The 16,096-nt window shown below is 34.9% G+C and overlaps 1 protein-coding gene across 6 annotated transcripts in view; it reads right to left on the bottom strand.

The window, feature by feature from the left end:
• The window catches only part of STXBP5L (syntaxin binding protein 5L), a 447,507-nt gene that overhangs the window by 72,072 nt on the left and 359,339 nt on the right, over nucleotides 1–16,096 (bottom strand). For 4 of the 6 annotated variants that reach the window (XM_044942363.2, XM_044942371.2, XM_044942374.2 and 1 more), the window contains one exon: nucleotides 11,751–11,843. The exons of the other annotated variants lie outside the window; for them this stretch is intronic. In XM_044942363.2, coding sequence (XP_044798298.2) covers nucleotides 11,751–11,843 — 93 coding nt within the window. The remainder of the gene's footprint in view (nucleotides 1–11,750; nucleotides 11,844–16,096) is intronic. 6 annotated transcript variants of the gene reach the window in all.

Raw genomic sequence — 16,096 nt, 5'->3', positions numbered from 1 at the left:
AAAGCAATTGTTATTACAGTAAATAATCAAATGTATCTTTGTGTAGTTTTTTCACACATAGCATGAGAGGTGATTTCTTATTTTGAAAAGAACCAAAGGTCAATTTCAGATAAATCTAACAGGTAAGTACTGCAACAAATGTACAAACTCATAGCATAAGTAGCAATGGTAAGGGTAAAAACTGATTAACTCTATAAACATTTTCTGAAGTAGAAAATTCTATTAGAGATGTATATAATGTAGTCAAGGAAACTTTACCATACCATGAAATAACTTCAATATTGAATACTACAATGTTAAATTCAGTAGTTCAAAAAACTCAAATAAAAAATATTTGAAAATGTTTAATTATATTATTATAAATCAAGCTGTCATAAAATGTTTGGATAAATCAATAAAACTACAATTTATTGAAAATTTGCCTCATCTGTTAATAAATATTTTACATAGGGCATCTCATAAAATATTAAACTAGAATGCATTATAATAGAAATGCATTAGGGGAAATCAAGTTAGAAACCTTTTCTGTCAATACTTTAAGACCCAAATTGATACTCTCAATTAATGTATGCCTTCTAATAAGTGATTTTCTTTACAACTAGGAAAATTATTTTAAAATAAAGATGCAGTATGATATAGAAGAAAGAATACTCAATTTAAAATCAGAAAACATAAGTCACAAATTTCTGAATTGTTACCACCTAGTTATAAAACTTAAAGTTTAATAAAATTCCATTCATCAATTTGCAGCTTAACCTTCTTAGTATCAAAAATGTTATTTGATGGATACCTCTAATATTTCAGCAGGAATGAAATATATTTTATAAAAACCTAAATGTAAAAGAAACCTAAGTATACTTTTTGTGTGTCATGAAATATTACTCATCTTTTGATTTTTTCCAACCATTTAAAATTTAAAAACCCATTCTTAATTCTCAAGTCATACCAAAATAGGTGGCAAGCTGGCTTTGGCCTGTGGGCTGTAGCTTGATGACTACAATATGCCATGCTAAACTGCTTACTAAAGGAAATCTAAGTATTATCATTCTAATAAAAATAATAGCAACAGGCAGTTGTCTTTAAAAAATTAAAAATAATTCTACTAAAGAGAAATCAAGTTTGAGCAATTTGGGTTTGGAATCAGCACAATAAAAAGATTGTTATTTATATAAAAATATGGCAAACTAAATAAATAAATGTAATAATTATACCAGAAGAGGTTGCAAATAAAGTATATTTTGTAAATTGATTCACAATTCAGATAGACTGAGGGAGTAGGAATTTTTACTACTTGAAATCTTTCACTTAATTTTTAAAATAGAAACTAATTCTTTGTAAGGATTTGTTTCAGAATTTATATTTTTAATTCTATTTTGTTTTTAAATAGGGTATTTCAACATATCTATATAGTCTGAATTACTTCAGAAATGGATTTACAAAGATGCTTTCAGAAAGAGGTCAAAAAAGTTTCTGTTAGTTCCTTTCTATTAGTCTAATATGTAATTGACTCTGGCTCTCAAATCTGCTCCTCTTTTTCGGATACCCTCTCCACTTTACCACATACCTTCTTGGTTTCCTGTAGACTGCTTCCTACCTAAAAATTGGGGGCCCACTCACAAACCCCATCCTCAGTTGTATAACTAGGGGAGGAAAAGGGAGCAATTAGATGGTAAGATTAATTGCTGAACTTCTTTAATAAAAATGTTAATTACAGGTGCCAGATACTATTTCACAGAAAAACCTTCTCTTCATTTGTCCAGCTGCAAGTAAACTCCTACTTATCCTTTAAGACAGCTGAAAAAGCATCCTCTATGAAGGCAGCTGACCTAAGGCTTCATTTGGTGCCATTATCTTAACCTTCATAGCACCTTGTGCACATCTCTTTATAACACTTGCATTTTATTATACTGGATTTTTTTTTATTCTCTTACTATTGATTAACATCCTATAAATTTTGAGTTTTCTAAACATGGGGATTATATTCCCAATATCTAATTAATTGGCATAAAATAGGTGTTAATACATGTGTGCTGAATGAATGTTTTTAAAAAACAGTGAACTCAGAAGGTAGGATGATGGGTTATTCTGAAGAGGGCTAAAACAGAAAGAAAGCATGTTTCAAGTGTTAGAAGAACATGTTACACATTAACATTTGAGGAATTTAAGATGGAAGATGAGTAAGGCAAAAGGGAATAAGAGGTAAGTGGTTCTAGAAATATACTGAGTGAAAATACATTATCAGTCTTTGCAATGTGCCCTTGGGAATGCAGATCTATGAATTTCATTTTTATTTTCTAGCAAAAGTGTACATACCACTATCATTTTGTTTCATTAGCCAAAGGGGCGAAAAATGGAAACAAAAACTTCACATTACTCATTGGTTAAGCACACTGCACTAAGAGAGCTCTCTTCCCGACCCAGGGATTGAACCTGGTCCACCCACATTGCAGGCAGATTCTTTACTGGCTGAGCCACCAGGGAAACCCTGGAAGGAGGCAGAGTAAGATCAGATTTCTCCAACTCCAAATCTATGCCCTTTGCACTAAGCAACACAAATGTTCCTGACATAAGAAGATACCACCTGTGTAGCCTACACATTTATAAAATCTATATCTATAAAATAAATAAAACACCAAATTAAATGTTTAGATTACTATGTTAGGAAAGTTTACCTATCAATTAACTGGCTCATTGGAATACAGTAATGAATTTCATTTGTCTCTATCTTCCCTATGCGAGAAATGAAGATAGGACAAAAATACCTGGTGTATGTGCATGTATGTGCATATATATACACACATATATACATACACGGGAATAGTTAACAAAAACGCTAAAAAACATTTTTGGGTTACAGTGTCATGATGGAGTCCTGAAAAGCCTACATACCTCTAATTTTGTCAAAATTTAATTTTGTTGGGTCATATGTGGTTCTATTTTAGTTTGTTAAGGAACCTCCATATACTTTCCTCCATAGTGGTTGTACCAATTTACATTTCCACCAACAATGTAGGAGGGTTCCCTTTTCTTCACACCCTTTCCAGCTGATGGTGGCCATTCTGATTGGAGGGGAGCAACTTCCCTGGTGGCTCAGATGGTAAAGAATCTGCCTGCAATGTGGGAGACTCAGGTTCTATCCCTAAGTCAGAAAGATCCCCTGGAGTAAGAAATGGCAACCCACTCCAGTATTCTTGCCTGGAGAATTCCATGGACAGAGGAGCCTGGCGGGTTACAGTTATGGCGGGGTCACAAAGAGTTGAATATGACTGAGTGACTAACACTACTATGACTCTAATTGGGGTGAGGTGATATCTCATTGTAGTTTTGATTTCCATTTCTCTAATAATTAGCAATGTAGAGCATCTTTTCATGTGCCTCTTGGCCATCTCAGTGTCTTCTCTAGAGAAATGTGTATTTAGATCTTATGCCATTTTTGATTGGGCTGTGTGTGAGTGTGTATTTTATATTGAGTTGCATGAGCTGTTTGTAGATTTTGGAGATTAACCCCTTGTCAGTGGCTTCATTTGTAAATATTTTCTCCAAATCTGTGGGTTGTCTTTTAGTTTTTTGTATAGTTTCCTCTGCTGTGCCAGAGCTTTTGAGATTAATTAGGTTCCATTTGTTTATTTTTGTTTTTATTTCTGTTACTTCAGTAGATGGATCAAAAGATATTGCTGTGATTGATTTACATTGAAGAGTAAATGCAATTTACATTGAAGAGTAAATGTAATTCTTCCTATGTTTTCCTATTAAGAGTTTTATAGTATCAGGTCTTACATTTAGATCTTTAATCTATTTTGAGTTTATTTTTGTGTATGGGATAAAAAGGTTGTAATTTCATTCTTTCACATGTAGTTGTCCAGTTTTCCCAGTCATTTATTGAAGACACTGTCTGTACTGTCTGTTCTCCATTGTATAGTCTTGTCTACTTCATCATAGATTAATTGACCACAGGTGCGTGGGTTTATTTCTGGAACTTCTAGTTTGTTCCAGTGATCTGTATTTCTATTTTTGTGCCACTACCCTACTGTTTTGGTGACTGTAGCCTAGTAGTTTTAGTCTGAAGTCAGGAAGCCTGACTCCTCCAGCTCTGTTTCTCTTTCTCAAGATTGCTTTAGCTATTCAAGTTCTATTATGTCTCCATAAAAACTTAACATTTTTGTTCTAATTCTGTGAAAAATGTCATTGGTGATTTGATAGAGATTGCACTGAACTGTAGATTGCTTTGGGGAGCACAGTCATCTTGACAGTATTTATTTTTCCAATCCAAGAACATGTAGTATCTTTCCATCTTTGTCATTTTCAATTTCTTTCATTGGTGTCTTATATAGTTTTCAGAGTACAGGTCTTTTGCCTCCATATGTAGGTTTATTCCTAGATATTTTATTCTTTTTGATGAGATGGTAAATGGGATTTGTTCCTTAATTTCTCTTTCTCATCTTTCCTTGTTAGTGTATGAAAATGCTACATATTTGTATGCATTAATTTTGTATCCTGCAACTTCACTGAATTGATTGAGATCTAGCAATTTTCTGGCAGCATCTAGGATTTTCTATGCATAAGATCATGTCATCTGCAAACAGTGACAGTTTTATTTCTATTTTGGTTTGGATTTCTTTTCTTTTTCTGCTCTGACAGTCATGGCTAGAATTTCCAAAACTATGGTGAATAATAGTGACAAGAGTGAGCGCCCTTGTCTTGTTCCTGATCTTAAAGGAAATGCTTTGTTTTTCACCATTGAGAATGATGTCTGCTGTGGGTTTGTAGTATATGGCCTTTATATGTTGGCACAGGTTCCCTCTAAGCCCACTTTCTGAATTTTTTAAAAATCATAAATGGGTGCTGAATTTTGTCAAAAGCTTTTTCTGCATCTATTGAGATGGTCATATAGTTTTGTTAATGTGGTATATCACACTGATTGATTTGCAGATATTGGAAAATCCTTGTGTCCCTGGGATAAACCCCACTTGATCACAGTATATGATCCTTTTAATGGGTTGTTGGATTTGGTTTGTTAGTATTTGGTGGAGGATTTCTGGACTTTGGGAGTTTTTAATCATAGCTTCAATATCAGTGCTTGTGATAGTCTATTCATATTTTCAGTTTCTTCCTGGTTTAGCCCTGGAAGTTTGCATCCTTCTAAGCATTTGTCCATTTCTTCTAGGTTGTCCATTTTATTGGCATATAATTGTTTGTAGTAGTCTCTAATGATTCTTTGTATTTCTGTGGTGTCTTTTGTAACTTCTCCCTTTTCATTCTTAATTTTATTGATTTGAGATTTCTCCTCTTTTTTGTGTGATGAGTCTGGCTAAAGGTTTATCAGTTTAAAAAAAAATATTTTTAAAGAACCAGCTTTTAGTTCTACAGATCTTTTCTGTCATTTTCTTCAACTCTTATTTCATTGATTTCTGTTCTGATCTTTATAATTTCTTTTCTTCTACTCACTTTGGGTTTTGTTTGTTCTTTTTTCTCTAGTTGCTTTAGGTGTAAGTTTAAGTTTTGAGATTTTTTTGAATCTCCTGAGGTAAGATCGTATTGCTATAGACTGTCCTCTTAAAACTGCTTTACGGCATTCCATAACTTTCAGATCATTATGCTTTCATTTTTATTTGTTTCTAAGTATTTGTTACTTCCTGTTGGATTTCTTCAGTGATCCATTTGTGTTTGGTAGCATATTGTTTGGCCTCCATATGTTTGTGGTTTTTTTTTTACATTGTTTTTTCATTGTAGTTGATTTACAATCTCATAGTGTTATGGTCAGCAAATATGCTTGATATAATTTCCATTTTCCTAAATGTACTGAGGCCATTTTGTGGCCAGCATGTGCTCCATCCTGCAAAATGGTCCATGTGCAGTTAGGAAGAACGTGTATTCTGTTCCTTTTGGATTTATATTTATATACTTTTGAATAGTCTATAAATATCAACTGAGTTCATTTGGTCTAATGTGTCATTTAAGGCCCTGTGTTTCCTTACTGAGTTTCTTGTGAATGATCAGTTCATTGACAGTGGGGTATTAATGTCCCCCAATATTACTGTGTTATTGTTGTGTTCTCTTTTTAAGGCTGTTAGTATATTTGCCTTATATATTGAGATGCTGCTATGTTAGGTGCATATATATTTAGAATTGTATCTTCTGCTTGGATTGATTACTTTATCTTTAGGTAATGTTCTTCTTTGTCTCTTGTAACAGTCTTTAAAGTTTGTCTGATATGAGTATTGCTACTCCAGCTTTCTTTTAATTTCCATTTGCATGAAATTCCTTTTTCTATCACCTCACTTTCAGTCTGTATGTGTCTTTAGATCTGAAGTTGGTCTCTTGTATATATATGCATATATATGGGTCTTATTTTTTTTATCCATTCAGCTACTCAGTCTTTTGGTTGGGGCATTTAATCCATTTATGGTTAAGTTAATTATCTGAATTATCAATATGCATATTCTTATTGCCATTTTGTTAATTGTTTGGATCTGTTTTTGAAGGTCTTTTTTTCTTACCTTCCTCTCTTGCTCTCTTCTGTGATTTGATGACTAACTTTACCGTTGTGTTTGGATTACTTTTTCTTTTCTGTGTGGTGTATCTTTGTAGATTTTCAGTGTGCAGTTACCATAAAGTTTTGATACAAGAGTCTGTATATAAAAATGATTGTTCTAAGTCATTGATCTTTTAATTTCCAGTGTATTTCCAATAGCCTGCATTTGTACTCTCCTCTTATCACAGTTGCTGGTTTGGAGATTGTATTTGTGTGTGGAGTACTTCCCACCTTTACCATGTGTTAGCCTTAACCAGAGAGCTTTTCCATTCATAATTTTCTTGTTTCTAGTTATGACATTTTCTTTTCACGTAGAGAAGTTCCTTTGCCATTTGTTGCAAAGCTGGTCTGACAGTACTGAATTCTTAGTTTTTGCTTCTCTGTAGGGCTATTGATTTCTCCATAAAATCTGAATGAGATCCTTGCTGGGTAGAGTATTCTTGGTTGTAGGTTCTTCCCTTTCATCACTTTAAAAATATTATACCACTCCTTTCTGGCCTGCAGATAACCTTATGGGAGTTCCTGGTACATTATTTGTTGATCTTCTCTTGTTACTTTAAGTATTTTTTCTTTGTCTTTAATTTCTGTCAGTTTGATTACTACATGTCTTGGTGTGTTTCTTCTTGGGTTTATTCTGCCTGGACTCCATGATTCCAGGGCTTTGGTGAATATTTCCTTTCCTTTGTTAGGGAAGTTTTCAGCTATTATCTCTTCAAATATTTTCTCAGGTCCTTTTTCTTCTTTCTTCTCCTTCTGGGATCCCTATAATGTGAATGTTGGTGCTTTTCATGTTGTCCCAGAGGTCTCTTACACCATTCTTTCATTCTTTTTTCTTTATTCTGTTCCACAGCCATGATTTCCACCATTCTGTCTTGCAGCTCACTTATCTGTTCTTCTGCCTTACTTATTCTGCTATTGATCCCTTTCAATGTATTTTGTATTTCAGTTATTGTATTTTTCATCTGTTTGTTTGCTCTTTAGGTCTTCTAGCTTTTTGTTAAACATTTCCTGTCTCTTCTTGATCTATGCCTCCATTCTTCTGAGATCTTGGGTTTTTACTATCATTATACTGAATTCTTCTTCAGATAGATTGCTTGTCTTCACTTCACTCAGTTGTTCATCTGGGATTTAATCTTATTCCTGCATCTGGCACATAGTCCTCTGTCTCACACTGTCTGGCTTTCTGTGATTGTGGTTTCCATTCCTCAGGTTGCATGGTTATAGTTCTTCTCGCTTCTACTGTCTACCCCCAGGTGAATGAGGCTGTTTAAGAGGCTTACACTGGCTTCATGGTGGGAGGAACTGACTCCCAGCTACTGGTGGGTAGAGTTGGGTCTTGTCCCTCTGGTTGACAGGGCTGTGTTTTATGGGCAGCTATGTGCTCAGAAAGATTTTAAGTAGCCTGTCTGCTGATGGGTGGGGTTAAGTTCCTGACCTGTTGATTGTTTGGTCTGAGATATCCCAGCACTGGAGTCTATTGGATGAAGTCAAATCTTGGAGAGGAAATGGTGACCTCCAGGAGGGTTCACACTAAAAAGTATTCTGCTAGTGTTTTTGTCCCTGTAGTAAGCCATAGCTGCCCCCTGCCTCCACAGGAGAGCCCCCCCACCCAATGCTAGCAGGTTAAGTCTACTTTGGCTCTTATGAGGCCACTTCTTTTTTCCCCTGGGTCCTGGTATGCATGAGACCTTATGTGTGCCCTCCAAGAGTGGAGTTTGTGTTTCTCCGAGTCCTACAGAATTCCCACGAACAAACTCCAGAGGCCTTCCAAGCCAGATTCTCTGGGGGCTCCTCATTTTGCCGCTAGACCCTCAGGTTAGGGAGCCTGAAGTGGGCTCAGACTTTCACTCCTGAGGGAGAACTTCTGTGTTATAATCATTTTCCAGTTTGTGGGTTGCTCACCTGGCAGGTATGGATTTATCATGATTGTACCCTGCCCACTGTCTCATTGTGGCTTCTTCTTTGCCTTTGGATGTACAGGATCTTTTTTTGGTAGGCTCCAGTGTTTATTGTTGGTGGATTTCAGCAGTTCATTATGATTTTAGTACTTTTCTAAGAAGAGGTGAGTGCACATCCTTCTATTCTGCCATCTTGTCTCTGCCAATGGGATGTCATACAATTTCAATAGTATTTTTTATAATTCTCATGTTTCTTGTTCTCAATTTATTAATGAAAATTAGAGGGAAATCGTAGGCTTTACACCCAAATATAACTCAATGGGGATTCCAGCTCCACTTATTTAAATACTCTGAGCTTCAGGTTTCTCATCAGAAAATGGCATGCCACAGGGGTGTTGTATTATTACATAGGAAAAAGGAAACTACTGTATGGAAAATTCTGGGTTATAATCATTCTTAGGTTTCTTGGCCACTGATTTTATTTGGGGTCTAGAACATTGGTAATTCATTCTGGTTAATGACGTAAATCTCAGTTAAGTTGCTTAGTCTTATCCGACTGTGACCCCATGGACTGCAGCATGCCAGGCTTTGCTGTCCATCACCAACTCCTGGAACTTGCTCAAACTCATGTCCATTGAGTCAGTGATGCCATCCAACTATTTCCTCCTCTGTCATTCCCTTCTCCTCCTGCCCTCAATCTTTCCCAACATCAGGGTCTTTACCAGTGAGTCAGTAATTCACATCAGGTAGCCAAAGTACTGGAGTTTCAGCTTCAGCATCAGTCTTTCCAATGAATATTCAGGATTGATTTCCTTTAGGATTGACTGGTTGGATTTTCTTGCAGTGCAAGGGGCTCTCAAGAGTCTTCTCCAGGACCACAGTTCAAAAGCATCAATTCTTCAGTGCTCAGCCTTCTTCACAGTCCAACTCTCACATCCATACATGACTATTGGAAAAACCATAGCTTTGACTAGAAAGACCTTTTCTGGCAAAGTAATGTCTTTGCTTTTTAATATGCTGTCTAGGTTGGTCATAGCTTTTCCTCCAAGGAGAAAACATCTTTTAATTTCATGGCTGCAGTCACTATCTGCAGTAATTTTGGAGCGCCCCCCACCCCCGCAAAAGTCTCTCATTGTTTCCCCATCTATTTGCCATGAAGTGAGGGACCAGATGCCATGATTGTAGTTTTTTGAATGCTGAGTTTTAAGCCAAATTTTTCACTCTCCTTTTTCACTTTCATCGAGAGGCTCTTTAGTTCTTATTCACTTTCTCCATAAGGGTGGTGTCATCTGCTTATCTGAGATTATTGATACATCTCCTGGCAATCTTGATTCCAGCTTGTGCTTCGTCCAGCTTGGCATTTTGCATGATGTACTCTGCATATAAGTTAAGTAAGCAGGGTGACAATATACAGCCTTGATATACTCCTTTCCCTATATGGAACCAGTCTGTTGTTCCATGTCCAGTTCTGTTTCTTCTTGACATGCCTACAGATTTCTCAGGAGGCAGGTAAGGTGGTCTGGTATTCCCATCTCTTGAAGAGTTTTCCACAGTTTGTTGTGATCTACACAGTCAAAGACTTTGGCACAGTCAAGAAAGCACAACTGGAACTGCTTTTTTAGAACTCTCTTGCTTTTTCAATGTTCCAAGTTTTGAGCATTACTTTGCCAGCATGTGAGATGACTGCAGTTGTGCAGTAGTTTGAACATTCTTTGGCATTTCCTTTCTTTGGGATTGGAATGAAAACTGACCTTTTCCAGTCCTGTGGTCATTGCTGAATTTTCCAAATAGGTGAGTGATCACACCATTGTGGTTATCTGGGTCATGAAGATTTTTTTTAATATAGTTGTTCTGTGTATTCTTGCCACTTCTTCTTAATCTCTTCTGCTTCTGTTAGGTCCAAACCATTTCTATCCTTTATTGAGCCCATCTTTGCATGAAATGTTCCCTTGCTATCTCTAATTTTCTTGAAGAGATCTCTAGTCTTTCCCATTCTATTGTTTTCCTCTATTTCTTTGCATTTATCACTGAGGAAGGCTTTCTTCTCTCTCCTTGCAGTTCTTTGGAACTCTGCATTCAAATGGGTATATCTTTCCTTTTCTCCTTTGCCTTTAATTTCTCTTCTTTTCACAGCTATATGTAAGGCCTCCTCAGACAACCATTTTGCCTTTCTGCATTTTTCTTGGGGATGGTCTTGATCACTGTCTCCTGTACAATGTCACGAACTTCTGTCCATATTTCTTTAGGCACTCTATCAGATCTAATTGAATCTATTTGTCACTTCCACTGTATAATTGTAAGGGATTTGATTTAGGTCATACCTGAATGGTCGAGTGGTTTTTCCTACTTTCTTCAGTTTAAGTCTGAATTTTGCAATAAGGAATTCATGATCTGAGCACAGTCAGCTTCTGGTCTTGTTTTTGCTGACTGTATAGAGCTTCTCCATCTTTGGTTGCAAAGAATATAATCCATCTGATTTCGGTGTTGGCCATCTGGTAATGTCCATGTGTAGAGTCTTCTCTTGTGTTGTGGAAGAAGGTGTTTGCTATGACCAGTGCGTTCTCTTGGCAGAACTCTGTTAGCTTTTCCTCTGCTTCATTTTGTACTCCAAGGCCAAATTTGCCTGTAAATCTAGTCATAAGTCATTTTATAATGAATGCCTATTTTAAGAAAGCTATGTATTGTTTAAAATTTTATTCATTTTCTAATTGAAGGATAATTGCTTTACAGAATTTTGTTGTCTTCTGTCAAACGTCAAAATGAATCAGCCATAGGTGTACATCTGTCCCCTCCCTCTTCTTATTTGGTTCCTATGAATAGCACCAAATATGCAATGAGTCTGCATAAAATATATAGGATTTTTCTTTTTGCTTACTATTTCTGATAGAACATTGCCCCTTTGAGGGCAATTCTTTGGAGTTTCCATGAGCATCACAGTTGTTTCTGATCACAGAAAATATTTAATTGTATCATGAAAAATATAGGAGAATTTTTACAAAACTACTCTAGTTTTTGGCTCTTAGGTTTTCCCTGAATTCTGTGTTGGCCACTTCATATTTTCTTATAGGCCTGATGAAATGATCCAGATTTAAAGTAGAAAACCCCACTATCAAAATTCTGTGGCACATTTCAAAAGCCTTAGGAATTCCTGCTGTATATCTAATGAAGTTCATATTTATAATTTTAACCATTGCTTTAGGGAAATTGGTCTTTATTCACCATGAGTGAGATGTATTTTTAGCACAACAAATAAGAAAGGTTTTGGAACAAATTGTGGAGATAATAGCTTCTTTGTTCATAAAAGAAATTTTCACTTTCACCTGGCAAATGATGTACTTGATTCCTCTGTCTCATAGCTGGTATTTCATTCCTATAAAAGCCTGGTGCTGCCTCGGGAGTTCTGGTAGCAAGTCCTAAAGGAAGGGAATAAAAAACTATTGGCATGTAATTTTTTAGCCCAAATGAACCAAGAGTTTTTACCTTAGAGGTGACTTTCATAATAACTATTTGGAAGGCACAAAATTTAACTGCCTTTACCTGAGTATTTTGATACTATTCCAACAGAGGACACTTTGAAAGGAAGAAGCTTTCTTTCTTGAAGGATGTAATGGGGTTCTAGACATGTAGAATTACACAGAAATGGCATTAAAACTAGGCTCTAAGACCTAGTTTTAACCCAGGTTTGAGAACAGAACTGATTTTTTTTTTTTTTAGCATTTTGTGGCATTAGTTTCCATGCTAATTTTTAATAAAGATATCTTAAGGGATAAATATTATGCTATTGTATATTGTAGACAGTGAGAATCTTGAGGATGGATGGCTGCATAGGTAGCAGCAGTATTACAATCTAATGATAACCCTCCCCAAAAAATGTTAAACTGAGAAAATGATTTTTAAAGGCAAACCTTCAAGGAGAACAAATTAGAAAAATGCACACCTTGTGTGCAGACATAACCCTACAGTTGAGGGCTTGATTAATTTTCAACTCTTGGCCCAAAGGAAAAGGGACTGTTTTCTTAGGGGTTGCAGTCCTGTTCCAGATTTGGTGGAGCTAGTGCTGATGTTAGCTTCTGCTCACCTCTTTGGGAAATATGTTTCTGCAGTACCCAAACTGCACAACCTTACCTGGTGAGTGAAATATGGTTACACAGCTTTAAGGAAAGATAATAATTTGTATAACTATTGCTTTAATGTTTATTTCTGCAGAGAGACTGTCAGGTCCATTTGTCACGGGATATTTTAATTTTGTTCATTAGTTTATTCTCTGTGGATATCATAATATCACTCTAACTATAGACACTTTGACTTACTTTTTGAATGTAACAGTTGGGTGAATGAATAATATGAAATGATTGTTATCTTGAAAGCTGAGAATATCAATGTTCTGACTGGTTCATTGGGATCCTTTCAGCTCCCAATCCATATGCTGTTCTCCCACATTATCCTAAAGGAAATATTTAATAGTCTGAAACTTCACCCTGTATTACTTTCAGTTTATTGGCATAAAAGGGAGTTTAAGATCCATGTAAGAAAGCAGAGTTATAACATGATTACTGGTCTCTGGCTTTCTTTATTTCTGATCTCTCTTACTCAGAGATATTTGTGTCAAGATTTTAATGTTTTTTAGCGGACTTAAATAGGTGAGGGTTTGGGATCCCAAAACAGAAACCAAGAAGGGAAGCAACTACTGAACAAATAATGTAAAAAAAAAAAAATTTAATAGAGTCAGGTTCTCCAGTGGTCCAGAGACCAGAAGCATTAGTACCACCCGGGAACTTGCTAGAAATGCAAACTATCAGGCCCCACTCTAGATTTATTGAATTCAAATCTCTTATACTCAGCAATCTATGTTTTAATAAAAATTCTTCATATGATTCTGATACAGGTTTTAAGCTTAAAATCCACTGCATTATGCAGAAAAAAAGAATATTGGCTCTTAAATGCTATATATACATAAAAAGGAAGATATACTGAGATATAAACAAAATAATTATCATTACTAATCAGACCTATGAAATTTCCCTAAGAGTATAAATCAAGGAGACTTGCTAGGAGGCATGACTGTTTTTATTAGTTTTTCAAAAGTTAGATTGTATTACAAATATTCTTAACCAGGTATATTGATTCTATCACTTGTAAGTTATCTAAACATTTTAACTGTTTATATTTTCATTCTTTTCTACCTCTAAAGATAATATACATCATGAATTTTATAAAGCTACTGTTAAAATTTTAAATGATATTTTTTTCATGGTTACATTTTAAGATCTGATTGGGCTAAGAATCTTCATTTGTTAACTATATCTTTCCTGATAATCTAGATTGAATGCAGCAATTTTTACAACAGCAAGAGATTGCAGAATGTGTTTTAATGTACATTTGTTGGCATAGTATGCTGGAAATAGTGTTGAACACATTCTCCTTTGTGGGATTAAAAAGATTCATTAATATAACACAATTATTTTTCCTTTTTCATGACAAATGGAATAAGCAAATATTCATTATTTCCAGCAATTTTGATATTTGGCAAAACTAATACAATTATGTAAAGTTTAAAAAATAAAATTAAATTAAAAAAATTAAAATTAAAAAAAAAAAATCTGTTAGTATTTTCCCCAGAAAGATAAACTTCACATATTTTAAGAAATATATACAGTGATTAGAAAGCTAATGTAAGAAAAAAATATCATTCCTCAATCATGATTATTTATAGTTTAAAATGGCTAGTAAAGAAGAATGAAAGTGAAAGTGAAGTCGCTCAGTCGTGCCCGACTCTTTGCGACCCCATGGATAGTAGCCTGCACCAAGCTCCTCTGTCCATGGGATTTTCAAGGCAAGAGTACTAGAGTGGGTTGCCATTTCCTTCTCCAGGGAACCTTCCCAACCCAGGGATCGAACCCAGTTCTCTCACATTGTAGACAGACGCTTTACTGTCTGAGCCACCAGGAAAGTCCAAAGAAGAATGGGACCTGCCAGTAAACCATTCTCAAATAAGGCACTGAAGTGGTAATGAATCTTAGTCAAGCATTTCTGTTCCAAAAAAAATAATACAAAAGTAGTCAAAATCTTCCTGTTTTGAAGCAGTCTATTTGATTGCATGCAAAGTCCTTTGAGTGCTTTGCCAAAAAAAAAAAAAAAAAAGTGATGGTGTTTCCAGATCTGCTTTAACATTAATGAAAGAAGAAACATCCAAGGCAGAGGACTAAAAGCAGAATGTCTATTAAAAACCTGTAGCTATCCTCATAATTAACTATGAAATCTTGAAAGACATATACCTGAGACTGGAAAAAAGAAAAGATATCTGCTAACATCACATCTATTCAACATTGTTTTGGAGGTTCTAGCTGATTTCTTCCTTTAGAAAGAAGAAATAGAATTGTCCTTTTAACAGAGTCAGTTCAGTCGCTCAGTCGTGTCTGACTCTTTGACCCCGTGGAGGATAATTAGATACATAGATAATCTAAAAGAACTGACAAATTACTGAAGTTAAATAAGTTTATCAAATTTTCTGGATATAATATCAATACACAAAATTAATTACTTTTATATTAAAGCCACAAGGCATAAAAAAAGATATTAAAAAATTCACAACAAAAAATCAAATACTGAGTAATAAAGGTAATGAAAGATGTGTAAGACCTCTACAAAGAAAAATAAAAATATTACTGAAAGAAGAAATAAATGAAGAGATACCAAATGGAAAATTCATTGTTGAATATCAGCTCTGACGAACTGATCTACAGATACAATGAAACTGTAGTCACTATCCAAGCATGTCGATTTGTGTGCAAACTGATAATTTTTTTCTAAAAGTTATATGAAAACACAAAAGACCTAAAATAACTATAGCATTCTTGAAAAAGAACCACAAAAACAAAATTGAAGGACCTATGCTATCAGCAATACTGCAAAGCTACAGCAGTTAAAATAATAAGGAGTAGGATAAATGATAGATAAACATGCAAATGAAATAGAACATAAAGTCTAGAAACATAGATACACAGTAGAGTACACTAATTTGTGACAAAAGTACCATTTTAGTGCCTAGAGGAAATAATAGTTTTTTCATAAATGGTCCTTATCAACTGGATACCTAAATGAAAGTAATAAACCTTGACTCTTTCCTCACATTAGACACAGAAATACATTTCAAGTGGAACTTGAACTTAAAATTGAAGGTAAAACAATGAGGCTCCTAGAAAACAGGGAAATAGTTTTATGACCTTAGGGTAGACAAAGATGTTTGTAAAAACAAAACACATAAAGCATTAACAATAAAAATATATTGATACATTGAGCAATATTAGCATTAAAATATTTTGTTCATCAAAAGACCACCTTTAAGAGAGTAAAAGGTGAGGCACAGAATGGGAGAAGATAGTTTGCTCTATATACACCCAACAAAAGTACTTCGTTGTACCTATCTATACACATATGCAGAATTTCTTACCAAAAGAAAAACTTGGCAACATAATAACAATGAGTAGAAGACTTGAATATCTCATAAAAGATGATATTAAAAGTAGTCAATTAACATAAAAGAAGTTCATCAAAATCATTAGACATCAGGGACATGCATTGCAATTTGATTCCACAGTGAGATAGTCCTATATATACCTCAGAATGACTGAAGTTGGAAAAATAAAAACATTGGCGAGTATGTGGA

Source organism: Bubalus bubalis, chromosome 1 (assembly GCF_019923935.1).
Source record: "Bubalus bubalis isolate 160015118507 breed Murrah chromosome 1, NDDB_SH_1, whole genome shotgun sequence".
Lineage (NCBI taxonomy): Eukaryota > Metazoa > Chordata > Mammalia > Artiodactyla > Bovidae > Bubalus > Bubalus bubalis.
This window is presented reverse-complemented; position numbering and strand designations above follow the sequence as displayed.